This window comes from Propithecus coquereli, unplaced genomic scaffold (genome assembly GCF_000956105.1).
Source record: "Propithecus coquereli isolate 6110/MARCELLA unplaced genomic scaffold, Pcoq_1.0 Scaffold717, whole genome shotgun sequence".
NCBI classification, from domain to species: domain Eukaryota; kingdom Metazoa; phylum Chordata; class Mammalia; order Primates; family Indriidae; genus Propithecus; species Propithecus coquereli.
In genome coordinates, this window is record NW_012153252.1 from 483,572 (window position 1) to 509,862 (window position 26,291).

General features: G+C 46.5%; 1 protein-coding gene across 1 annotated transcript in view; it reads right to left on the reverse strand.

The window, feature by feature from the left end:
* Positions 1 to 252: 252 nt before the first annotated feature.
* Positions 253 to 26,291, reverse strand: part of LOC105824155 (trafficking protein particle complex subunit 10-like) — an 82,447-nt gene continuing 56,408 nt past the window's right edge. Inside the window, exons 4-8 of the mRNA XM_012661526.1 lie at positions 22,440 to 22,636; positions 17,838 to 18,033; positions 12,983 to 13,094; positions 10,206 to 10,453; positions 253 to 471 (exon numbers count right to left, since the gene is read on the reverse strand). Of these exons, the coding sequence (XP_012516980.1) occupies positions 253 to 471; positions 10,206 to 10,453; positions 12,983 to 13,094; positions 17,838 to 18,033; positions 22,440 to 22,636 (972 nt within the window). The remainder of the gene's footprint in view (positions 472 to 10,205; positions 10,454 to 12,982; positions 13,095 to 17,837; positions 18,034 to 22,439; positions 22,637 to 26,291) is intronic.

The following is a 26,291-nucleotide window of genomic DNA, read 5'->3' on the forward strand; positions in this document are numbered from 1 at the left end:
CGCCCTGCTGCACACAGCACTGTCACCGCCGGCATGACCAAAGCCGAGTTTCTACACAGTGTTCCACACTTTGCCCTTCCTTGTGTCTCCAACGCCTGGCATAGAGCTGCTTTTACGGTGTGAGCACAGCAAGCGCTCACAATGTGCTGAACAAACTGACATGTAGCAGGCAACTATAACGTCTATGGCCGCATCTAGACCCAGCCCAGGGTCGCCAGAGCTGCCGCACTGTGATCTAAGTGAGCAACACTTCTAACGGCTGATTTCCCCATCACCCAGGCAGGCCCACAAAGAGGGCGCGAGCACTCCGTGCCGGGGCAGTACCTTTCCTGTGGCATAGCTCCACAGCCCCACGGTGTGGGCAATGTTCGAGTCTATCTGCGCCCGGTCACAGCAGCCTTCGATCCTCTGCAGCACCTCCAGACAGCTCAGAAACACCCAGCAGTCTAGAGCCCCGGGCGGGACGGAGACCTGAGGGCACAAGAGCGGTGTGTGAGAGCACACTGGGAAAAGCACAAGCCAGCGCTCCAGCTTGCACGTTCAACACGCTCAGCCCCCTCGCGCAGCTACCCAATCAAATGGTGCTGTCGTCTCAAAAGCTACAGAAAATAAAGAGGGGCAGAGGACAATAATTACCTGGGTCCACATGGAGAGAGAAAAGGAGTGATCTATACCCAAACGTTATTGGGTTTTATGTATTTGATGGTAACGAGCAACTTAGCAGGATATAACCTTCAATTACGTATTTTAAAAACCTTATTGAGAAAAAGAAGCCTATAAAAGATCAAATACCATCACTTACTCTGAGAGCGAGAACTGGTTACATCTCAGTCTGAAGGGGAGATAGGGAGGGAGAAACTAAGACCTCAGATGACTGCTTGGTCACATTCAAGAAATATTGTGGCCGGGAACAGTGGCTCACGCCCGTAATCCTAACGCTTGGGAAGGTTGCAGTGGGAGGATCGCTTGAGGTCAGGAGTTTGAAACCAGCCTGGGCAACATAGTGAGACCCTGTCTCTGCTAAAAATGTTTTGAAAAATTAGCTACTAGGGAGGCTGAGGCAGGAGGATCACTTGTGCCCAGGAGTTCAAGGCTGCAGTGAGCTATGACGACACCGTGGCACTCCAGCCTGGGTGACAGAGCAAAACCCTGTCTCTAAAAAAAAAAAAAAAAAAAAAAATTAAATAAAGACAAAAGAAACATCACGTTCAACAGCAGAAACTAAATACTGAGTAGATATTAGATGATATTTAAGAATTACAGTTAATATTTTTAGGTGTGATAAAGGCAGTATGATTACATTTATTAAAAGAGTTCCTATTGCTTACACACTGAAATATTTACAGATAAAATGTGATGTTCGGGATTTGTGTGAAAAATAATCCAGGGGGAGCAGACAGGGATGTAGATGAAACAGAGATGGGCGACTGCTGTCTGCTGATGGACACCTACGGGTTCATGGTATCCTCTCCACTCTTGCACATATTTGAGCTTTTAGATTTAAAAAGAAATGTTTTATTACTAGAAATGCAAAAGCAACTAATATATATAATCAATTCTACACCTAATACATATATAATCAATTCTAAGATGCATGTTTTCCCCACATTTTAGCATCTTTGAAATAGGAATGTCTCTCTCAATCAATGGCATCTTACATTTACAATAATTGGCAATGCTGACGACTTTTTTCTTGGTGGCACTAATTTCATGACATATCTTTGTTTTGGTGAAACATGTTAACTGGTACTATTCGAAACGAGAACTGAAGAGGTATTCCCGCACCAGCCCACAGGTGAGGAGCTGCATGTGCCCAGGACACTGACTTAGGGAAGGCGTCTTCAAGACACCCTGAGCACAAGTAACAGGAGAGGGTCTGGAACCAACTAGTAAGGACCAAAGAATGCCATAAATGTTTCTACAAAAGCTAAGTAGGCACGATTTTTTAAAAATGAGATAAACTAATTAAAATCCTTTGAAAAAAAATCAGCATAAAAAGAAGCCGCAGGCCGGGCACGGTGGCTCACGCCTGTAATCCTAGCACTCTGGGAGGCCGAGGCAGGTGGAGTGTTTGAGCTCAGGAGTTCGAGACCAGCCTAAGCAAGAGCAAGACCCCGTCTCTACTAAAAAAATAGAAAGAAATTATCTGGACAACTAAAAATATATAGAAAAAAATTAGCCGGGTGTGGTGGCGCATGCCTGTAGTCCCACCTACTCGTGAGGCTGAGGCAGTAGGATAGCTGGAGCCCAGGAGTTTGAGGTTGCTGTGAGCTAGGTTAATGCCACGGCACTCTAGCCAGGGCAACAGAGTGAGACTCTGTCTCAAAAAAAAAAAAAAAAAAGAAGCCACATGATAAGAAGCTGCTTTTATAAAGTCATACAACTTTCTCACCCAAACAGATCACACCAAAGGGAGCACAGAAGAGTTAGTCAGCTGGACGCAGCTTTGAGATCCTGGGCAGCATCCTTACCAATCAAACCAGAGCGCGCCCAGAGTGGCTGACCGCACTGTGCACGGTTCGAGATGCCTGGTGGTCTGGGTACTTTTCACCTCCCAAGACACTACCACCACAGGTACTAACTCTGAAACTTCCTATAAACGTGCCACCTCCCCTGGGCACACACTGGTGATAAAAAGACCTCATGGGAGATTCTGAAAGACTCATACAAAGGAGGATTATACACAGTGCTCTAGGGTAAGATGAACCCACAGAGAGGGAAGGGAAAGCACTCAAGTCAGGGCAGAGGAGCCGGCAGAGGGTGCCAGGGCAAAAGTGGCCGGGCACACGAGGGCGGCTCCACACGCAGAGCACCTGTGCCTCGGTGGCTGGGCCGCTCTCCAAAACCAAGTAAGTGAAATATGACAACAGCAGAGGATAAGAGCAACATGACAGACGCCACAGACGCGCACTCAGGAAAAGCCCAGAAAGATATGCACCAAAATGTGAACAGTAGTATTAATTATTATGTGGCAAGACTACAGAACAGATGCTTCCTTGGTATATTTATTTTCTGCAAAGACCAAGCACCACTTTGGTAGATGTGAACGACAGTGTTTAAAAAGTAGCAGCGTCAGGCAGCAGCAGCATTGCTCAGAGTCAGAAAAACAAAATCCAGCGGCAGCCACTGGCCGCTGCTCAAGTTTCCACTTCAACTTCCAACCTGGAAGAGGCGGGAGAGGGCAGGCGGGTCCCTCACTCCGACACAAACACACAACCAAGAACAAATGCAGGGTTTTCTTTCAATAACTGAACCGGAAGGCTCCCAGTCAGTCTGCCAGGTAACCCCAGCCACTGCTCCCTCTGGGAACTCCCAGCATTCGCGTGAGTGTGCCCTGGGCACTGCTCTGGCTTCTACCACAGCTCTTCTCAGTAGCTCGTTACTAGTTCTAGTGCCTGTTTTCAGACAGCACTGCAGCTTCCTACGTTCCCTATCACACGTCATTTTAAGATTTCATTGAAAAAAACACATGCATATTAATCTGGCACATGTAAAGTGTGGAGTGTCACCTCAAGGTGACATCACTTCCTACCGTGTGTGCCCCTCTCAGCTCCCAACCAACCCTCAACCCAGCACCCCAAAGGGGGCCAGGCCTCCTGTTCCTTCTCTGCCCATTTCGAAGGCCTAACAGAGGGGGCTCCGTGGCAGCCAGACCTTCAGCAGCAGGTGATCTGAGACTTTCAGAAATTTAAATGAAACAAATTTATTTAAAATATAATTGTAGTGGTAGTTTTTTCATTACTTTAAAAAAAATAAGTAGGAAAATACACACAGTGAGGTACATAAGGGGCATAAATCCTAAATTCAGAGGTCAATAAATTTTTTCATCTGTAACTACCACCCAATCAAGAAGTAAAATATCTCCACTATCCTAGAAGGTTCTCTGTGCCCCTCTTCCCAGTCAAGACCCACCCCAAACAAGCACCCCATTCTCACTTCCATAACCACCAATTACGTCTGCCGGATTTCTCAACTTCACATAAACGGAAGGAATCCCACAGTATGCATCCTCTTTTATATATAAGGCGTCTTTCGTTCAAATCAGTATTTTCAAGATTCAGCCTCACCGAGGCTATCAGCAGCTTGTTCTCTCTTACTGCCGTGTGGCACGCCCTTCTCTGAATAGGCCACAATTTATTACCCATTCCCCTGCTACATGTCTGGGTTGTTTCCAGCATTTGGCTACTGTGGATAAAGCCATTTGCAACGCCACCCCAACCGCAAGTGGGGAACCCTTCCAGGACACAGAAGCCCTCCTTAGCCCCCTGTGCGGCAGCCTCCACGGAGGACACGGGCAGCCTCAGAGCTCCTCTTCCACAGGACTCCCTGCTGCAGAGATGCGAGAGCTCAGGTGAAGGGGCAGAGGTGGCACTGGGCAGTACAGGGCCACTCTGGCATGGCGGGCTGTGGGCCCAAAGGAGCCACTCTCTCCTCTAATAGCTGCTGGGCCACAGCCAGGACAGTCCCAAGAGCTGCCACCCCGAGGGGGCCCAGAGCAGGGCCTCGCCATCAGGTATTCACACACGCAATCCACTAATCAAGGGTGATTTTACCATAAGCCACGGTGCCTAGTGACACAGCTGTGCCCACTTGCTCTGTTCTCAGGGAAACAAAGCTAGGAAATTCACCGAAGTCGGACTGTCCCACAGTCATCTTTCTTTCTTGGGTACGTACCTATGTGTGGACTTGCTAGGTCACAGGGTAGGTGTGTTGACGCTTTAGGATACACTACCAAAGACTTTCAAAGTGGTCGCACAAAGTTACACTTCCATCAACACATTTGAGTTCCAATCTTCCTATTCTTACTATCACTTGGAATCGTCCGTCCTTTTTATAATAGAATCTTATTTTATCCATTATGGTGGAGCTTCAGAATAAAAGAAAACATCCCACAAACTCTGGAAAAGTGTGATTGTCCTGCAGCCATGGTCGTAAGCCATCCAAAGGAGCATCAGCCCCTCACTCCTGAAAGGCAGCTGACGTGGAATGCCACGTCTCCGCCAACACGCAAGAGGGCCACACAGCAACGCTGTCTCACCAGGAGCCACACTTCTGCAGGCGGTGTCCACCACCCACAAACGCCACGCCACCCAAATCTGTAGAGACTGCGTCTGCTCTGCTCCGAGGGCCCGTGACCGACCAACAGAGCTCTGTCATCTCACTGGGCAACTGGGCGGTGGTCTCATCCTCTCTTGACAATTCCCATTTCCCTGGTGAGAAACGACACTGATACCACCACACACTTCTTGGCCACTCAGATATCACCTTTTGTGAGTAACAGACTCTTTAAACTAATTTCTTAATATATATTCCTCAATTTTCTTAAAGCTCCTTCTCCTCTCCTGATTCCTGTATTATTAGTAATGGCAAGAGCCATTTTACCATTTTTCAAGCATAAAATCAAAGGCATTCTTCTTATTCTTTGTTCTGATAAACCTACCTTTAAACATAACCCACCTACTGGAAAGTACGAGAGTCCTAATGATCCCAGCACGCCCACCCTGGTCAGAGAGTCAGAGTGGCAGCAGCTGCGGAGCCCCACGCCAGCCGCTGGCCTTCCACAAACGAGTCACCAGGCAGGCGCACAACAGACTGGTTTTGCTTAATTTTGAACTTCATATGTGAAGAATCAAAAAGTACACACTGCGTCTGACTTCTCCAGCTCAACCATGTATGTGCTAGTGAGATTCACCCGCTGCGGCTCGCTTGCGCTCACTGCTGTCTGCCACGCCGCTGTGTGGACACACAGAGCAAGGCCATCCCTCGCACACGGTGGACATCTGGGTTCTTCCCAGTTTCCAGCTATGACAACTCATGGTGCCACAAGCGTTTCTGTACTTGCTTTTGGTGCACGTTTCTGTACGTGCCGGGGAGGATCTGCTGGGTCACAGCACATGTACATGTCCCATTCCATCTGGTGTCACCAAACAACTTTCCAAAGCGGTTGCACCAATTACCACTGTCATCACCAAATGAGCCCCAATTCCTCCGCCCTCCGGCCAGCCCCCAGGAAAGTGCCCCAGGAAAGCATCTCCGCCAGCCACGCCGGTGCACGTGCACTGGGTCTTTCACGGAGCGCCTGGCTTGCATGTCACTGCGATTATGAGATTAAGCACCTTTTCATATGCTTACTGCCCACCTGGACATCCTCTGTTGCCTATTTTTCTATTGATCTGTCAGTCTTTCTTAATCGAGTTATATGAGTTCTTCACACATTCCGGCTAAGAGTCCCCTCTGGACTACGTGCACGGCAAGCGTCGCCGCCCTGCGGCTCGCCTTTCCACTCACTAACAGCGCCTGCTGAAGAGCGCGCTCGGATTCTCAGAGCCCAGCGTATCACTCTCCCTTACAGTGACGCCTTTTACGTACTGCCGACCCTAAAGGTCGTGAAGATATCCCCATGTTATCTTTTCAGGGTGGCTTGTTTTACCTTTCATATTTACATCAAAACTCCACCTGGAATTCACTGTTTAGGACGTGAGATCAAGATGTTTTACATATGGATATCCAGTGGACTCGTCGCCATGTAGTCACTGAATAAATTTTTCTTGAATCCATTTATTTAAAATCTATCCCAACCGCCCTCATTCAGAACTTCATCCTCTTTCCCTTGGACTACAGCAGAAGTTTCTAAACTCTTTTCCTGGCCTCCACCTAACTCTTCACCTCTCTCCGCGCTCGGCCCCGCCAGGTTCCAACGCCTTGTGTGGCATGCCTGCTCCATCCGGCCACGGCTCCTACTAGCTACAGAACAAAAGGCAAAGACCTCCAGATCCTCCCTCTATAACCCACCTCCCAATACTCCTGTACCTCGTCCGCAAGCCTCACCCCGATGGTCTAGCAAGACTAAGCTCCTCAATAAAACCCCTTTCTCTGCCTGAAACATACTGTCCCACTGGCCATCACCAGCCTCATCTACCTGGTGAGTTCTTACTTACCCTACTCATGCCCTAAAATATAAGCTACATAAGGGCAGGGACACAGTCTGTTCTGCTCTCTACTGAAAATACAGTGCCCTCTACAATGCTTGGTACAAAACAGATGCTCAATGAGTATCTGCTGAATGAATTAATCTTTTTAAACTGAGCTCACACAAGACCTCCTCTAGAAACCTTCCCTAGCACCCCATAAATGTTCACTGAGCTGACCTGAGGAGCCCCGCAGAGCAGCCTTTTCCTGTTTATGGTAGCCCTGTGCCCAGACAACGCCTCTGCCACTGCCGAGGCACTGTCCAGACGACCCTCGTGGGTGGCTGGCTCAGTGCACGGGACGACAGGCTGCTGGCTGGTAGGTGGGGCCCGTGTCTTCTCCTCCCGCCCCCATGTTTTCCGCCGTGCCTCCCACCAGGCAAGCAAATGTTTCCCGAATGATGCCTGACAGCTCTCTAGCCCTGTCCAGGGATCCATCAGTTCCCGTGATCCTTCTTCAGCAGCCCCTCCCCCACGTCCCTCCTCTTCCTCCAGGCCATTCCTACCACCCTTCCTGTCCAGGTCCTGGAGACCCAAGGCTGCCAGGAATCTAACAAGTACAGCACAGGTAAGGAGACACCTCCAGCTGTGTGCATCCAGAGAACAGAGGGGAACAGGGAACAGGAAGTGGGTCATTAGAAGAAAAGAGACAGCAAGTGAACAGCGGGTGCAGCGTCCTCACCTGGAATCCGGCATTCAGCTGTGGCCACCTCCTCACAGGGGACACAGAACTAGAAAGCGCAAAGAACTGAAATAAACGTGACTAAGAGTAAGGGGCAGCTTCCACTCAAGGAAAGCGCAAGATGACAATGACAATTTCATTCAGAAAAGAAAAGAGCCAGGAAAAAAACTGCAGCATGGCTTGTTTGAGGCACTGAAATACAAAGCACTGAACACGCCCTCTGCAGACTTCCCACGCCGTGCACGAGAGCCTCGAAGCACCAAGAGCCCCACGCGGCCAACGTGAGCCCCGACACTCCCGAGGGACAAGGGAGGCCACACCATCTATTACTTACACATCTCTTTCCAGCCAGAAGGGTCTTAAGGGACCTACTTGTATTCCTCTCCAAGTGGAGAGAGGCATGCCAGAATTCCGAGACGAGCTGGGAAAGGCTTTAAGAACCTGCTCCACAGCGGGCAAGCTGACAAGAGGAGGTGAGTGTGCTGCCCCACGGGGAACGAGTGGGACACTGTGCCCGCGACTCTCCCCAGCTCCCCTGTGCTGTCTGCAAATGCCCGGCTGAGAGGGCAGCCACAGTGCGGCAGGCACGTAGCGGGCAACACCATCAGGGGAGAAGGAATCGCCTTTCCCAATACATAAGTGACATCTCTGGTTGGCGTCTCAGATCCACCTTCCACACTTTTCCACCCTGCTCTCTGCCGGGGAGACTGTATGTAATAAGCCCATGGGCCCCCTCACCTTCCAGCTTCCAGAAGGCCAGAGGAGGTCAGAGGGGAGAAGATCAGAGGGAAGGAGGACAGGGGAGCGGGTGTGGGTGCCTGTTCCTCACCATCAGGGCACAGCCCATCTCAAGGCTGCCCGCTCTGCGCTCGCCCAGCCTGGCTCTGAGGACTCTTACCCTCCTCTCTGCAGGCTGGCAGCCATGCTATTACTAGTCAATGCTCCCAGGCTAGAAAAATAATTTGGGAAAATTCTTAAATTCTGGATTTGTGACTTGGCTGTGCCCAGCATTAAAGTCCCTGGGTCTGCACCATCCTACACCTGCCCCAAATTGTGCAACAGCACTTTCTAATAAACCCTCCTAGGGTCATCTTAATTTGAAAATGCCGTATCAGAACCCACTTGGACTCTAATACGCACCCCAATTTTTTCTCCCTATCAACGAGTAAGACAAACATCTCTAAGTCGGGTAAAATCTCCAGGTGCACATAAACACAGAGAGCCCCGATCTGCGCAGGAACAGCAACCTCACAGCCTCACCCCAAGGACTGCACAGCAGGGTGCGAACAACCGAAGCAGAATCTCTAAACCTTTGTAGTTACAGGTAACTAAAGGAGTATCATTTCAAGATAGAAAATGTTATTCTCCTCATTTGCTTGAGTAGATACCTAAAGCAAGAAAAATAATTTGATAAAAACTCTTCAGTTCTTAAGTTTATGACTCAGGCTAGGCACTAATGAGATTAGCTCAGAAATAAGAATTTCTCCTTTGGAACTTCAATAATTTCATTTCGGTAAAAAAAAGGTCAAATATGTTAAGATTATTGAAACTAAGTGTTGAGTCTGTTATTTAGTATGCTAGGGTACACAAAAATAAGTTACTATATTATGAAACGGTAGCCCTCCCAATGGTTTGGCTACTGTACTAAATTTATACTCTAAGAGTCCTTAGGAACCCCCTGGGACTTGGGTGGTCTGGACTCTGTGGCTAGTTATATGAGTTTGTGTAAGTCACCAGCCATTTCCAGATTCAGTTCCTTGTTTATAAAATGGAACCAGACCACTCACTTAGGAGCTCTCAATGGGAACAGAGGGCGGGGTGGACACGAATCCTCTGAAATTATATGTGACATTTTGTAAGTGCATACGTGAACTGTTCCGGGTAAAGAGATCACTGAAACAAGGATTGGCAGACTAGAAATGTTCTTTAACGTTCCTTTCCCCCACTAAAATGTTCATGATTCTATCGGCAATAGGAGTTCAGTAGTCCTTGGGTGAATTAATCTTTAAAGGCAACTACTTCACTAACTGGTGTCTCTCACACACCACAGCACATGCACACACGCTTATTTATAACGTATTTTCCATTAAGTTTCATGCTACTAATCGATAGGACATGGCTGGCTGTGTGTCACCCACATGGCTACCTGCATGTCCATGTGCAAAACCATTTATCTGAAAAGATAGTCTTGAAATAAAATAAATGTCCGTGTACAAAACTCATCTGCGTGTCCATCAGATGAATAATTTTTTTCAGTGAGGATGAGCTCACACAGTATAAGCCAAAGTTACCTTAAAAATTATATTAAGAAACTGTGCTAAGAGACTTGCTTTGGACCAACATGAACTTCACCATGTTGAGAGAAGAAATTATATTTTTGAGCAATTCATCAATGTAAAAAGTAATTATGCATATAATATACTAAAAATTAAAGACATTCAGAGAAAGAAAACTCTTTCCTAAGCACAAACAGTTCAATGCCTGGGATATCAAGGTTCAGAGTTTTCTGTTCGAACAATCAAGAAATGGGTAAATTGGGAAAAGAACCGACTCACTTCTAAGAGCTTCAGTTCCTGCACACAGTTGTGCAGCAGCTCTAGGGCGCGCTGAGCCACCTCCCACGGCCTCTGCAGGAAGAGGAGCAAGGTGCACTGGCGAGAGAACAGGTAACTGCGCAGATCTAACAGGGTGGCTTCTTGCCTCTGTATCAATTCCCGCTTCTCCATATCTATGGGCTTTCGAAGGATCAATCCGTTCCAGCTCTTCACCGGCTGGCAGAAAAAAGTCAGCCAGTTGGCACCATCTAAACAAACACACATCATGAAAGGCGCTGACTACGGGTACTTCACCTTACTGAGATTCTTGCTCAGGACTGTAAGGCCTTGTGGACAGACAGGCAGCTCAACAACCGGTACTCTCTGACCACTGCCCCGCCCCCTTTAGTCTAGTGACATTCGCCCATTCAGCTCCCAGCACCTGGTGGCTGAGCACAGGGTAGCGGGACCCAGGCAGCAAAGCACACCGGCTCCCCTTGCCCAGAAAGCCAAGAGCGGAAGCTGAAGCGGTGGGCAAGCCAGCAGAGACCTCAGGCTAGTCTGGGGCTGGAGCGTGGCTGGGCTGCCTTATCTTGCCCATGGGCTGGAGTGCAGCTGTTCGCCTGACCACCCTGGTACTTCTGTCTTCCTGAGACTCCGCATTTTTCCGTACTTATTCCCTACCTGTGTCAAGCTCCTAGAGGGTAGGAGAATAGGCACAGGGAGGACGGAGCAGCAGCAAGGGAAACCCTTGCCTGTCAAAAATCTCAACAGGGATTCCCCAAATTGATCTTGAAATAAACATAAGAACCTACAATAACAAGTCATTAAATCTTTACAGGAAAAGGCTTTCTAATCTATTTTACTCTTTCCAAAAGAGGTATCGTAACCAGTTCACTCTGCGTTCGTATCAGGAAATGACTCAGCATGAGCACATTACGTATCTGCAGTGCCAGCCGCTGCCGACAGCAGCCCTTATAGGGCTGAGCGTCCCCTCCGAGTCCCTGCACCAGCCGCGCCGTCTGCCAGGCCCTGCCCAGGATTCTCCAGGGCACTCCCACGTGTCATCAAGGCCTCTGTGCCAAGGGCACCTCTTCAGGGAGGCCACCCAGCCATCCTGTCTAAAATCCCACGGCACCTCCCTCACTCTAACCCTCACCCACGTCCCTCTCTACTGGCTACGATTGTTACCATCGGACATGAGGTTACACATGTGCTTTTCCGTGCCTGTCTCTCCTTCACGCAAGCTCCAGGAAGGGATTTTGTTTTATTCCTCGCTGTATTTAGAACAGTGCCTGACACACTGTGGGCCTACAATAAGTATTTGTTGAATAAAAGAACAAAAATAATCTTTTCATAATAATGACAAGTCAGCCACAAAACTTGGTCCGGGCTTACTTTTGGCTTTTAAATTGCTCCAGATTTATTTTAAAACTGAGAGGGAAAAAGAAATTATGTGAAATATAGGAAATATATAAGGTCTTTTTTCTTTTTTCAATTTTTTTTTTTTTTTTTTTATAGAGACAGGGACTTGCTCTGTCACCCCGGCTGGAGTGCAGTGGCACAATCACAGCTCACTGCAGCCTCAAGCTCCTGGACTCATGTGATCCTCCCGCCTCAGCCTCCCAAGTAGCTGGGACTACAGGCACACACCACCATGTCTGGCCTTATATGAGATATTTAAAAGACATATGTATAATATGGATAAGTAAAATATAAAAAATAAATATAACAAATATAGTTTCACCTCTTCAGATTTTTTTCCAGTTAATTGCTTTGGTTGTGTGTTTGTATTTGCATGTTAGCAGAGTAAAATATCCAAACCTGAACTTCATAAAAATTGGCTTGGAGTGAGTATCCACCAGTGACATTCATGATTATTTCAAGAGTAAGGACAGTGCCCACAGCTGGCGCTGACTGTCCCAGGACCTCATCTCCCTATACACGGCTCTCTAGCTGACACTAGGGTTCCCTGAAATCACTCCTTTCTCCAAACACAGTCACAAGGGTTCTCCCAAAGAGCGCCCAGCGAAGGTGTCTATCCAAGCATTGCTTGTGGTGGCAAGAAGCAGAAAACAACCCAAATGTCCAACACCAGGGATGGCTGAATAAACTCTCAGGAATCCACACTGAAACACTGTGCAGCTGTTGACAAAAATATCTCAGAACCGAATCTGTTACCTTGGAGAGATGCCCACAATGGACCATTAATAAGAAAAAGGAGTTACAGAGAAACATCTAAATAATATCATTTCTATCAAAACACATATTAATAAAAAACAGCGAGGACGATTATCAATGTTTTTCTTTGTATATGGTTTTGCTGTGCTAATTTTGTAATTTTAAAAGAAGAACCTAAGATACCATTTAAAAGCTTACAAGAAAGATGAACACCCATTACAAGGATGCTATCTAAAACTCACAGCAAGGAGCCCTTGGGTCTCACAAAGATGACCTGTGAACAGCAGTGAGAGAGCCGTCTCCTCTCATCCTAGCAAGGAGGTATGGAAGCAACACTAGCAGGCTGCTAAGCTGTAGACATGACACTTTATACCTGAAGACAGCTTTTTAAATGCTTTTATTACTTAAGGTTCTTCTAAAAAGTACAAGTGACTAATTCTTAATTCTTAATTCTCATTTCATTTCCTATAGGAATCATGAGAATACATCTGATACAATTTATACAAAAACTACACAAGATGATGCATCATTAGGTAAATAAATGGGAGCTTCAAGACTATTTGAAAGTGGGGAAACTATGCTGAGAAAAGAACTTGTTGCTGAACAGCACTACTCACCCCCGGCCCCGAAGTTGACGACGTACTGTGAGAAGAGGGCGTCCAGCTCGTCGTACTGCACCAGCGCATCCTCGAACTGCTGCAGCATCTCAAAGACAAAGGCAAGCTCCTCCTGTGCGCCCAAAGTAAGTTTGAGAAAAAGCAAAAACACAAATCAACATATTGAAACAATGTATAGACATTAAAGATTGCAATAGAGAAGAGCATGCAGCACTATGAATAACATTTATGCTATGCTAAGCAAAAATCGATTTGATGACCATAACACATCAACATTCATGCACGCACAAAGTGCAAACGACCACAATGATTTCCGAACACCCACCTTGACCTCTCAGCAGCACTGGACACAACTGGTCGCCCTCCTGTCCTTGGGATATTCCTTGCCGGGACACCTGGCCACCTGCATCTCCCCTTCCCCCTCCACGCTGCGGCTCCTTTTCCTCTGCCTGCTGGTTCCTCTTGTCCCCCAGGCTCTCCACTGGAGGCTCCAGGGCTCACCCTTGGACTTCTCTTTCTACACTCACTATTCCCTTTCAGTGATCTTACCCAACACACGGCTTTACATGCCGCCCACGATTACAATCACCAAATGCGTAACTGCACCACAGACCAGACTCCTGGCCCCAGCTGCGTGTTCAGCATCCTCACCTGGATACCTAGCAGTCACTGCAAGCTTGCAGGTCTCACCTGAACTCCAAGCCTCTCCCACGATTCATTCCCTCCACAGTCTTCCCTATGTCAGTCATGTCAGAGGGGGACCCAAAGTCCTTTCAGGGGTCCCCAGGCCCTGTCAGGTCTGCTTCCCCACCCCTTCCCAGCATCCTCTCTCTGACCCTGCTCACTCAGCTCCACCACCAAGGCCTCTGCCTCCTGCCCACACACACCGGGCACACAGCTGCTCGGGCCTTTGTACTGCTTCTTCTCGCAGCCTGGAGCATTTCTTTACTCTTCCCCCAAATATCCACACGGCCTGCTCTTCAACCGCCTTCAGTATCTGCCAAGTCACTGGCTCAGTGAGGCCATCCCTCAGCGCTTACTTAAAATGCCCCCCCATCACCAGCCCCACATCTCTGCTTCTTGGTACTTTCATCCTACCATCTGTACACCTTCCTTGCTTGTGTTCCCGCCACTGTAATGCAGCTCACGAAAACTGCTTACTGACACCATCCCAGTGCCTAGAAGGGTGTCTGGCACATGCTGGTACTCAGTGATATTTGTTGAACAAAAAAAAAATAAGGAGATGGTTACGGGTGATTTTTTCTTTTTCTTATTTCCATTATTGCACATGAAAAAGTAAAAACCAGGAGGGCACACACAAATGTACAAATCTACACCCTGACATAGTCCGGTATTTGGAATCCACCCACCTTGTGCATTTGTGGACGCATTTGTGGACGCTATTCTGTGACCCCATAAAGGCCCGAGTCCCCCTCACTGGTGAGAATCGAGAGCACAGACTGGACCCGTGGCCTGGTCCAGACCGGGAGGCCGGCGTGTCCCGGCCGTAACCGTGTTAACTGGGTAACCTGTGCCTCTCTGGATAGCAAAGCTCCCCTCACGTGAGGTTTCCACAAAACGTGTAGGAGAGCCCTGGCACGCAGGGAAGTAGGCAGTTCATGTCAGCTGTTATCCTCTCGTCAGCTGACATCCAGAGAGGCAGGGGAGAAACACCTGCGCTCTTCCCTACAGAGCCCCAGGACCGCTTCAAGCTCTTTTACATCTTGGTTCCCCTGAAAATATTGGTGGGCAGTGTTTTACAAGAGAACTTGCTAAATTACATTGAATGTTCTTGTCTTTATGAAGTATTTCAAGACTCCAATGAACTAATTTTTCCTTTTTAATTGTGATAAAATGTACATAGAATTGACCATCTTAACCATTTTTAAGGTTACAGTTTGGTAGCATTAAGTATGTGCACCTCATTGTGCAACCAATCTCCCAAACTTTCTCATCCTCCGAAGCTGAAACTCTGTCCTCACGGAACACTAACTCCCCATCCCCTCCTCCAGTCCCTGGCCCCACCGTCCTGCTTTCTTTCTCTATGCATCTGACCACTGCAGGGACCCCACGTGAGTGGAATCGCCCTTCTGTGACTGGCTTGTTTCACTTAGCACAATGTCCTCAAGGCCCATCCATGCTGTACTAACAGCATGGGTCAGGGTTTCCTCCCTCACTCATTTTTAATGCTGAGCTAACTTTACACTTACAGAAATATTGCCCCAAAAAAAAAAAAAAAAGTGTTGGCCAGGTACAGTGGCTTACACCTATAATCCTAGCACTCTGGGAGGCCAAGGCAGGAGGATCACTTGAGGTCAGGCGTTTGACACCAGCCTAAGCAAGAGTGATATCCCATCTCTACTAAAAACAGAAAAATTAGCCGGGCATGGTGGCACATGCCTGTAGTCCCAGCTACTCGGGAGGCTAAGGCAGGAGGAGTTTGAGGTTGCTGTGAGCTAGGCTGACGCCACGGCACTCTAGCCTGGACAACAGCGTTGAGACTCTGTCTCAAAAAAAAAAAAAAAAAGTACCAAGTTTCCATACAGCCCTTACTTAGCGTACTATAACATTAACAGGCACTCTAGCCTGGACAACAGCATGAGATTCTGTCTCAAAAAAAAAAAAAGTATTAAGTTTCCATACAGCCCTTACGTAGCATATTATAACATTAACAGATAACCATAGTACAATTATCAAAACCAGATAATTAATACTGGTACAATACTATTAACTAAACAATCCTTATCTGAATTTTAGCAGTTTTCCCACTAATGTCCTTTCTTCTATTCCAGGACACCCCCTCCCCGCAAGGACTCCCATCTCCTCCCACCCCCGCCCCACTGACTTTTTGCTTCCCTCCTATTTTGTCTTACATCCCTCCCTCTGGGCCCATTTGATATGTTTCCATGACTGCCATGAGAGTCTTCATTTTTTATGGAGAAAAGACGCTGTGTCCTCAGGGCACCTTTGTCAAGGAGCCCACGACGTGGGCATGACTTCTCACAGGTGCAGCTGGCCTTGAGCATCTGACGCAGGCAGCTAAGGACCTGGCTTCCCCACTGTGAAGTCACTACTGCTCCCTCTGCAGGTGACAGACATCTCGGGGAGACCGAAACTACGCAAACCCCCCTCTTCCCAGGCCTTGGCCCACCCCGTAGCCTCCATCAGTGGTCCTGTCTCCAATAGTTCTTGCTATGGTGTTTGCCTAAAAGTGGTTTTCTATTTTTCTTTCCTTCCACATTTATTAAGTGGAAGTCTTCTGTAGGGAAGAGCTGAAACTTCTCCTTCATTTACTTATTTAACTATTTATTTATGTCAATATAGAATCATGAGCATCAATTTTATTCCATGGGTTAAAACCCAACTCTGTCATTATTTATTCTGTCATTCAAATCAGTCTAGCTTTGGCCACTGAGGCTCCTTTGGGTGGTGCCTGTGTTCTTTCGATGGGCCCCATTTTTTTTGTGCACTTCCTTCCTTTCTGGTTCTACAAGATATTCCAGGTCCATCTTGTTTATTCCTGCACCAGCCTCATAACCAACCACTTCCACAAGGAGCCCTGGCTCCTCATATTGGAGAATGGAGGTTAGAGACCACGACCTTGGCACCAGGTGTGTTTCTTGCTGCTGGGATGTTGTTCTATGCCCTGTCAGTGGTCATGCGTACCGACCCTCACACATACACACGTCCATATTTCTGAATCTACCTATCCATCCACCCATTCATCCATCCCCCTATGGGTTGGTTCATACTGACACCTCAGATTCCAACCCAACAGCACTGGCCCAGGTGAGCTTGTTCCTGTCCTTGTTTGTAACTTCCAGGGACTAAAGCTCAATAAGCTTAAAGGGAGAAGAGACAGTGCAGCCAGAAAAGTCTGTGACCATCAACCACAGGGATTATTAACATACTCGAACCAGCTTCCATGTACCAAATCTTCCAAACGCCTCCAAGACATAAGCCTCAGAATAAGAAATAAAAATCAAATTCTAATCAGATGGACCTTTTATTTATTCAAAATGCATCATCCCTTCAGTAGTTAATACACAATTGATATCCAAATATGAAAATTATGCTTCTTCAGTCAAAAGATGGTGAACGAGGACAAGGAACCCTATGAACAATACCCTGCAGTGTTAGGAAGGCCTTTTATTATCCCATATCCCTCTGTTCACTTAAGACTTTTCTTTTAAAAAGGGAAAAAGAGCTGATTATAAACCAATTTTAAAAGCCTAAACATTTTTGTAAATTATAGTAAAGAAACCAGCTTAATAACTGGAACTCAAGGTTATAAAACAAAACTATGGCAGGAATGTTCCCAGGAAGCCATCATTCAATCATAGCGCCCAGCAGGGAGTGAATAAACACCTTTGTCATCAGGATCATCACCCGCTACTGGGGTGCCTCCGCATAATTCACTCCAAGGTAGATACCCCAGAAGGCACCTGAGATGCAAACAAAACCAAGACTCCCCTGAGGACAAGGCTATGTCAGGCCCGGCTGGATGCCTAGCTCTGGAGCAGCAGGGAGCTGGCGGGCTGTCCCCAGAGACCATCTCTGCTCTTCTGCTCTATGAGCCAAGAAACAGAAACGTCTACTCTGACTACTACATCGTAGTCTCTTGTCTTTAAAAACCATGCCAATGAGAATTACCACGAGAGTTGCGAAAGGAAGGAAGGAAGGAAGGAAGGAAGGGAGGGAGGGAGGGAGGGGGAGGAGAGGGGATGGGAGGGAATGGGGAAGGAAGGAAGAAAGGAAGGAAGGAAGGAAAGGAATGAAAGAAGGACAGAGGGAGGGAGGGAAGAAGGGAGGGAAGGAAGAAGGAAACCATCTAGTTCTATAATTCGTCAAGTACCTGAACCATGAAATATTCACAAAAGCTCCAGCCTGGCTCAGTCCTCTTCTCCCTCAAGGTCCTCATGTCATCCTCAAACTTGCCTAGGTTTTTGGTAAAAGACATAAGAAGCAATGTCCTGAGTTTGGTCAGGAAGGCATTCCAGGATTCCTGAGTTCGAGAAGAGTCCTTCAAGGGGTCGGAGAGCACAACACACCTGCAAAGACATGAACGGACTATCTGGAAAGATCCTCCACACACAGTGCCACTGTTCACTGCCCCCTTTGCCCGGGCACCAACTTAGTTCCTTCCTCCTCCCTCCTCTTTTCTTCCTTCTTTAAATAACAGGTGAAAACAGCCAGGGGTGGTGGCTCGGGCCTGTAATCCCAGCACTTTGGGAGGCTGATGTGGGAGCCAGGAGTTGAGGCCAGGAGTTCAAGACGAACGAGCAATATAATGGGACCCTGTCTCCACAAAAAATGGAAAGATTAGCCCGGCGTGGTGGAGCATGCCTGTAGTCCCAGATACTCAGGAGACTGAGGCAAGAGGATCGCTTCAGCCCGGGAGGTGGAAGCTGCAGTGAGCTAGGACCATGCCACTGCACTCCAGCCTGGATAACAGAGCAAGACCTTGTCTACCCCCAACCCCCAAAAACATAGTGAAACAAGTGAAAAGCATGCGGCAGGTGGTGAGGCACCAGTCTGGGAAGAGGCTTTGTCACAAACTGCTCTGTTGCCACATGAGCAGTAAGTGCTACAGAAGCCCCAAGGACAGCTTGCTGTAGACAGCCTGGGGCGGGGGCATTTATGAGCAGCTGGAGCCTCAGACCCACCCCCAGGTTCACTGTGAAATCAGGTGACCGCTCCCACTCAGTTCCCAGCCCTCGCTGGCCCTGTCCCCTTCAAAATCCCTTTGGGGTCCATGTGATCAACAGGGGAAATTCAGACTTCGCTGTACAGCACACAAGGACCATGACAACATGGACCCAACCTAGTTGTCTGGCTTTAATTTCCCCTATTCCCAGTCCAAGCCCACTAACTTCTCCTGCTCTCCCCTCTTTACCGAGCACATTCCTGTTCACCCAGATGCTACACTGTCACGGAACTTCTCCCCACCACCACCCCGGCTGCTCTGCCCTCCCGGCCCCACTGTGATCACGCTGCTGCCAGCTGAGGGCCTTGTGGTAAAGCTCCTTCCCTCTCTGTAGGTCTGCCTCTCCCACCAGCCTGGAGTCCTTCAAGGGCAGGGTGAGTAAGCGACTAATAGATAAAGGCTCAGCACACAACATACAGCTCTGACACAATTTAGCTACAAAGACACTGTACCCATGGTGTAAAAATATCAAAGACACAAAATTACAAGAAAGTAAAGGCAATGTACTCATCCAATAGTTGGAAATAGTAACTGTCTTTAGCGTTGGCAATTGTACTTTAGAAGGAAGAGGAATAAATCTGAACTCAGAAATAACTTTAAAATACTAATACTATGAGCTTCAACATTGTCCTTAGTAAATATTTTACCTGGATTCCCAAAAAGTAGCAAAATAAACTGATTCTAAGTTTGATTTTCTGTGCCCAGCATGTCCTTTGGAGGGACAACTAAATCCACAGAATTACAAATCAGTGCACAAAAAGGTGAAGCAGAACACACTCTACATGTCCTACCACGTGACCAATCAGAACCAAGAACAAAACAAAAACTGGTAGCTGTCTTTAATTCCAGTCAACCCACCCCACTGGACACTTTCTTCCCTGAAAGACAAAGGGACCAGAGCCAGCTCACTCCTAAGGTCCCCAGGACTGACGTGGATTTATCCGCTGTATAAGCTGCTACAATCTATCCATTTGGTGGTTTGTCCTTGGGCATTCTCAAGGGCTGTAATTACTGACGTTCGTTCCTGACAGATGTGAGTTCTCCCACGCACCTGCAGGAGGATGGAAATGGGAACTACACAAACACTAACCACCAAACAAGATTCCTCGTGTCATCAATCAGACCCAATATCGTCACTCTGTTCTCCACCCTTGTTATGCCCTTCAACTTGCACTGCTTTTAGACCATCATCACCTACTTTTTTAAATTAAACAGAACAGTGCTTCAGAAATCACATCAAGCCTCGATGGTTCACTCAGAAAAGGAGAGCCCAAAGCTACTAATAAGGTCAAGGACAGGGGTGGAGGTGCCCGATCTGAAGAGCGGCACCGTGTTCCGAGGTGCAGATGGCACGGCCACCCTGAACAGCTGCTCACAGAGGCCCACGTGGGACAAGGAGCTCCAGCCTGGAAGCCGGGAGCACTACCAGGACTGCTACCGGCACAACTACTCACAAGCCAACCCTCACCCTTGGCCTTGTTTACCAAAAGCCTAAAGAATGCACAAAACCTTTTACCAAGCAATTTTCCTTTAAGGAATTTATCCCGAAATAATCAAAGATGCTTACAACATTTGAGCTAGAAAGATGTTCATAATATTATTGTTTACAATGATAAGTAAGCAATAACTTATAAGCCCAGCAGAGGATGTATAAATAACTATGGTAAATTAATACTGTGGAATAGTATATATTCACCAACAATGAGGGTACAGAAATATTAACATGTTTATTGCTTGTGAAAAATTTTTACAATATATTAAGTGAAAAAGCAAATAGAAAATATGCACAGTATGATATCACTTTAAAATACACAAACACACATACGTGTGTGTATGTATGCATACTGAAAAAAAAGTCTGGAAAGATAATACCAAAATATTAAGAGTTAATATCCTTTTTTTTTTTTTGCTCATTAACCTTTTTCTAATAATTCTATAATGAACATGCAATACATATAATCTGAATTAAACACAAGCGTAAAGTTAAAAAAAAATAGTAAGGCTCTTTAGGGCCAAGCATTACAATATTTTCAAAGGCCAGAAATTATACTGTGTAATAAAACAATTGTCAATACAGACTCTACTAAATTCAAATTTATGAAAATAGACCAAGCTTTTTACATTAAAAAAATATAGATTTGTTAAAAGGTGGTTTTGCAAATTAATGAAAATTGAAATAGGAGAAGGCATATTTAAACCCACTGAAGATGAAACATGAAAAATTGTATTCAGTTAAATTTTATGTATAAAGAAGTTATTAAAAACCAAGTTAGTTTTAAATGGGCTCAGCAGAAGCATATTTTTACAAATTAGATAAAGACTGCAAATACAGAATTAAAAGTCATCAATTGGTACTTTGTAAAAATGATTATACAATTTGAACACTTCATAAGCTGAGACTAATACACCTCATCAGTACCAATTTATTTAATTAATACAATCTCAAACAAATATAATTTCTTTTGTTATATTAACAAAAACCTCAGAGGCCACTTGGCTTTGATTTTGTCCCTGCCTCCCCGTTCCACCAGTCAACGTTGGCCTCGTCTCCCTTACACTGTGTAACGGAGCTCTTTTCCTTCTAAGCTTTACCACAGTCTACTCTTTTCAAAACAAAAAACTGTTGGTATTTATACAATACTGAGGGAAAGGATGCTCAATCATGTATAGTATCTTGTTAACATGTTAAGCTAGTTCCTTTTGGTTAACTAATTTATGAATAACACACCTTAAGAAGAAGTTTCCACAAGTACAGATTGCATGAGATTTCTCGAAGATATGACATAAGCTCAACAATCTAATTATTTAATTCAAACTATAAATAAAGCTAGTTTGACCATTACTACTTGCCCAGTACTGTGTGGAACATGAAAAAGGCACCCAGCTATGGCTCCTTCCCCTGAAGAAGCGTCAACTCAGCGGGGTGGCCCTCTGCACGTCCAGGACTGCCCTCCGGCGCCCTCCCTACCCCCACACACCACTTACTTCTTAGCCGCCCACTGTGTTCCAGCTGCCTAACTGCAGGCTCTAGCAGCACTCTGGAACCTTCCCATCTGCCCTTTGCCACCATGGTGACCATGGGTATGATGACCTGCTGGGCCAAAGCAGGGTCCAGGTTCCCACTGCACCCCCAGGACCTGGGTGTGTTCAAGTGCTGAATGGTGCGACAGGGACCATCAGTTACACAGGAGTTAATACACCGGCTGGCGCCATTAGGAACAGCATCACTGAAGAAAAAGGAGGTGAGCTATGCCCAGAAGAGAGCAGGATGCAAGGGAAAGAAAGCCCATGCAATTAACTTAATAAACTAACCACCAAACTTTCGGGACTCCCTTTAAAGTTTCTGAAGGGATTAAGCCAACATTTTATAACTTCTGTTCTTAGGAATCTTAAAAAAAAAAAAAACCAAAAACTCACAGGGTTCCATAGTTAAAAAAAAGTTTAAGGCACCCTGTTCTACACAGGACCACAAGACCTCTCTTTGTCACTCTTCAGAAAGGACCTGCCGTGTGGTCTTCCCCGGGTTACTGCACCCATGAGACCCCTCCCAGGTAGCACCCTGGGGGACTCCTGCCTGCAGTCCTTGGCCTGCCAGAATGGGAACTCCACGAAGACAGGGACCAGAGCTCTTATGAGCACCCCATGGTCACTCACTGGAGATTGCTGAGTGAATATTCATCATCACCCAGGAAGCCAGCACTCTGTATCACCCAGATACCAACCAAACGAGGCAAAATTAAAGACACTTACCTGTCACTCTGTTTATTACAAAAATCATTTCTTATTTTGTCCACAATAGAAGTTCGGGGAAGGATGTTGGTTTTGTTTTTTTTCTTGGCATCATTTTCAACTACCACTATTAACCAGTCCACAGAGCTATGAGCTTTCAGAACATTCTGCCACTTGGTGAGGTCATCTTTTACTGTAGCTTTATACACTTCAGTATCCTAAAAATAAATAAGTCACTGTAAGCAAGTTAAGCAATGCCCTTTGGTGTATATGGCAAAATGTGTCTAATAACACAGTTCAATGGCCACAATGTTTTAAGGCACCAGGACAGCTTTGGGGCACGAGCTGGATGAAAAGCCCAGTAGCCAACTAAGCCTGCGCTGCTCCGTGCAGACGCCACACCACGCCATGCACTCGGCTCTCTGCAAGGCCCCGGGAACTGCTCCAACCGTGAACCCACGAAGGCCACGTGAGAGGCAAGGCAGCTTCAGCTGTGACCGCGGGAAGAAGGCAAGCCAGGCTTCCCTGGTGATGATCTAATTCACAGGACTCGACAGGGAGTGCACCGTCCTTTAAACCCATCCTGTTTCTCACTTAGAGTCCCAAATCCAAGCCTGCCAGAGAAAGCATCCCTCTCACATGGACGCAAACGAGTGCAGCTCAGTCCTCGTCCAACAAGAACTGGGAAAACAGACATTTCCCTTGGTATTTGTAACTTTCTTTATAACTGTGCTTATGCTCCGTAAATCCACTCAGATTCTAACTCCATTTAGATTCAGAAAATCTAAAACCAAGTCACTTAATTAGGCACTGAGAAAACTTCGGACAATAATGAAGAGCTGCTGTTTAAATACATACTTTCCCCTCTTGCGACTGTTCCTCCTTACTGTCCGGCCCTTATTTCTTTGGATTTTTCAGTCACTCTTGAGTAACAGTCAGGCAGACATATGCTAATCTGAGAGACCCACAGATGAGTTACATCTTAAATTCTGCATTTTGGTTTAATTCACTAAATAGAAAGTTCCAAAAGGCAGTAATTATCATTTATATCCTGATTTTTGAAGCTGTTATATCCTGATTTAAATTACAAATACAATCTGAAAAGAACTTTTACTTAAAACGTGAGAGAAGAACCATCTTGCAAAAACCAATTTTCTGCAAATAAATATCCAACAGTAACCCAATTATATAGTGCATATTTTGCACAAAATTCAGTTTTTAGGACAAGCATAGACTCTGCAATGCTGGTGTCCTGCTGCTTCTCCGAGAGCCCCACGTGCACCATGCCTGCAAGTGGAAACCGAAAGGCCAGCATGGCCCACAGCCTCAACTCCAGCAGCTTTGAAAGCCAAGAGCAGCTACAGGGCACCTGCTGCACCTGGCCCACGCGGTCATGGGGTGAGCTCCCCGGGAGCTGGTGAACACTTCCCTGGCCATTACAAGGCCGCCAGGCACCCCCTACCCAGACCCCTGCCTGCCCCCACCCCAGGAGAAGAGTCTTGGCGCAGGCTCTCCACACCAGGGAGGGGCTGCCGCACCCCAAGGGGACACCCATGCAGCTCTACTCGGCCAGTTTGCAGGAACTCTTCAGAAGATACCTCCCAGAGCAGAGGGAACACAGACGCTCCATACAACTCTGAGGGCAATCAGTTGACACTGTCCAGCCATCACTCACCACCATAAGCCAACAATGCAACATGATGAAAACGACTCCACAACTCTTAAGGAGACCAGGCCGCACCAGTGAAGCTAATGCTAATGGTCTCGAATGAAAACGAAGCTAATACAGGAAAAACCCGTGAGCAGGGAGGAGTGACACAGGGAGGACCGGACAGCTGACCCGGAGGAGAAGGTGCCCACAAGGGGAGCAGCAGCCCAGGGAAAGGCATCGAGGCCCACATGGGACAGGGAGGGCATCCACGTGGGAGGCAGGCGTCCCGGGTAAGAGCCTGGCAAGGTAAGGAGGGTGTCCGGGTGATGGCAGAAGGAACAGCACAAGATGTGGGACCCCAAGTGGGAGGATGAAGGATTTTGGGGGCTGGCACAGGGTGTCAGAGGCCAAGCAGGGCAGAGAGGGTGCCCTCTAAGACCCTCCCTCATGAGGTGAGGTGATGAGGAAGCCTGTGCCGTGAGGGGAACGACCAGCACAGAGTTGTCAGCCAAGTGCAGGAATGAGACATCCTCCTGTTGGAAGCAGGGTGGCAGTGACAGCAGAACAGCCACTGGAGGAGGATCATCCCCATCAGCAAACAGACAGGGAAGGAGTGGCTGGCTCCTCCTTGTCAGAGAACAGAGTTACGAATACGGAAAGAGAAGAAACTAGAACTAACCTTGTAGTGCGGACTGGAACTGGGTTGTGTGTGTATTTGTGTGTATGTACGTACGGAAATACACACAGATGTAAATGTGTGCATGTGACGTGTGTGAGTACACTGTCTAGCTATGCCCACTACGAGCTCACTGGCAAGGAGCATACCCAGCTCTAGATCTTGGTTTCTAAATACAATTTGCCACTGACAGGAACCCAGTCCCCCAAACGGCTGACCCCAGGGCTGAGGCAAGGGGAGGACAAGTGAACCTGGAACGTCTTGTGTCTGAGAATGCTCAAAGAATAAGTACATCTCAGGTCACAGAGGTCAAATCTGGAATGACCTGAGCATCAATATTAGGTATTAATATTAATACTATGATAGTAACAGATCTACAACCCAGAGAGGATTTGGTGGGGACAGCAGTCTCTGTGCCACCTGGAATCAGCTGCAGCGCTTTAAGCCTGGGAGCTAGATGGTCTCCGCTGGGACAGGGGCTCAATACCTCAAGGCAGCCTTCCCAAGGAGAAGGCTTCCTCACAGCATGGTGGCTGGGTTCTTAGAACAAGCATCCCCAAAGAATCCTTCTTGGCAAAAGATGAATAACCTTTTATGATTTAGTCTCGAATATCACAGTGTTACTTCTACCACAGGCGGAGGCCCGCCCAGATTCAATTGTAGAAAACTCAGACCCAGCCTCTCACAGAAAAGTCTCTGTCATGTAGAAAGGAGCATGGGGACAGGACAAGTTAGAACAGCTGTCTTCAGAAAACAATCTGCACACTTGACATATGGAAGAGAAAGTGTACACTAACCAAGAGGCTTATTTTAAAAGAGCAGATATCAATATACATCATAAAAATGTAATAATTACAAGTCTGATTCTGGCACAGAATAGACAATGATCAGTAGAACTGAAATGTCCAGAATATCATGCATATAGGATGTTGGTTTAAAATAAAGGTCATATTTCCAATAAGTGGAGAAAAGACAGACTATTATGAAATAGTGCTAGGCATTTAGATGGTAAAATTAGACCCTCAATCTCCACAGTTCCTACCTACATAAAAATATCTTGAAGCTAAACAGGTACAAATATAAGATGCAAATTATAAAATTATTAAAAGAAAATAGAAGAGATAATCAGTTATCTTCAGATAGACAAGGCTTTCCTAAGCAAGATACATTACCCAGACACCATTTTTAAATGACATATTTCACTCCATAAAAATTACAATAGTTATAAATATCTACACACCAAATAGCACATCAACCACCTACACAAAACAGGAACTACAGAAGATGCAAGAGAAATAAAAAACACACCCATAATAGACTTCACCATATAACTGTCAGTTAAAGATAGGCCAAAAGGACAAAAAGTAAAATCTAAGTGACCTAACCAACACAATCAGTAAAATAGATCTTGTGGATAAATGTTTAACATTACAATCTGGAAATAAAATACATTTTCAAACACATATGGAATATCCACAAAAATTAATCATTTATTACGTCACAGAGAAAAAATAAGTTTTATAAAGCAGAAATACTATAAACGCTT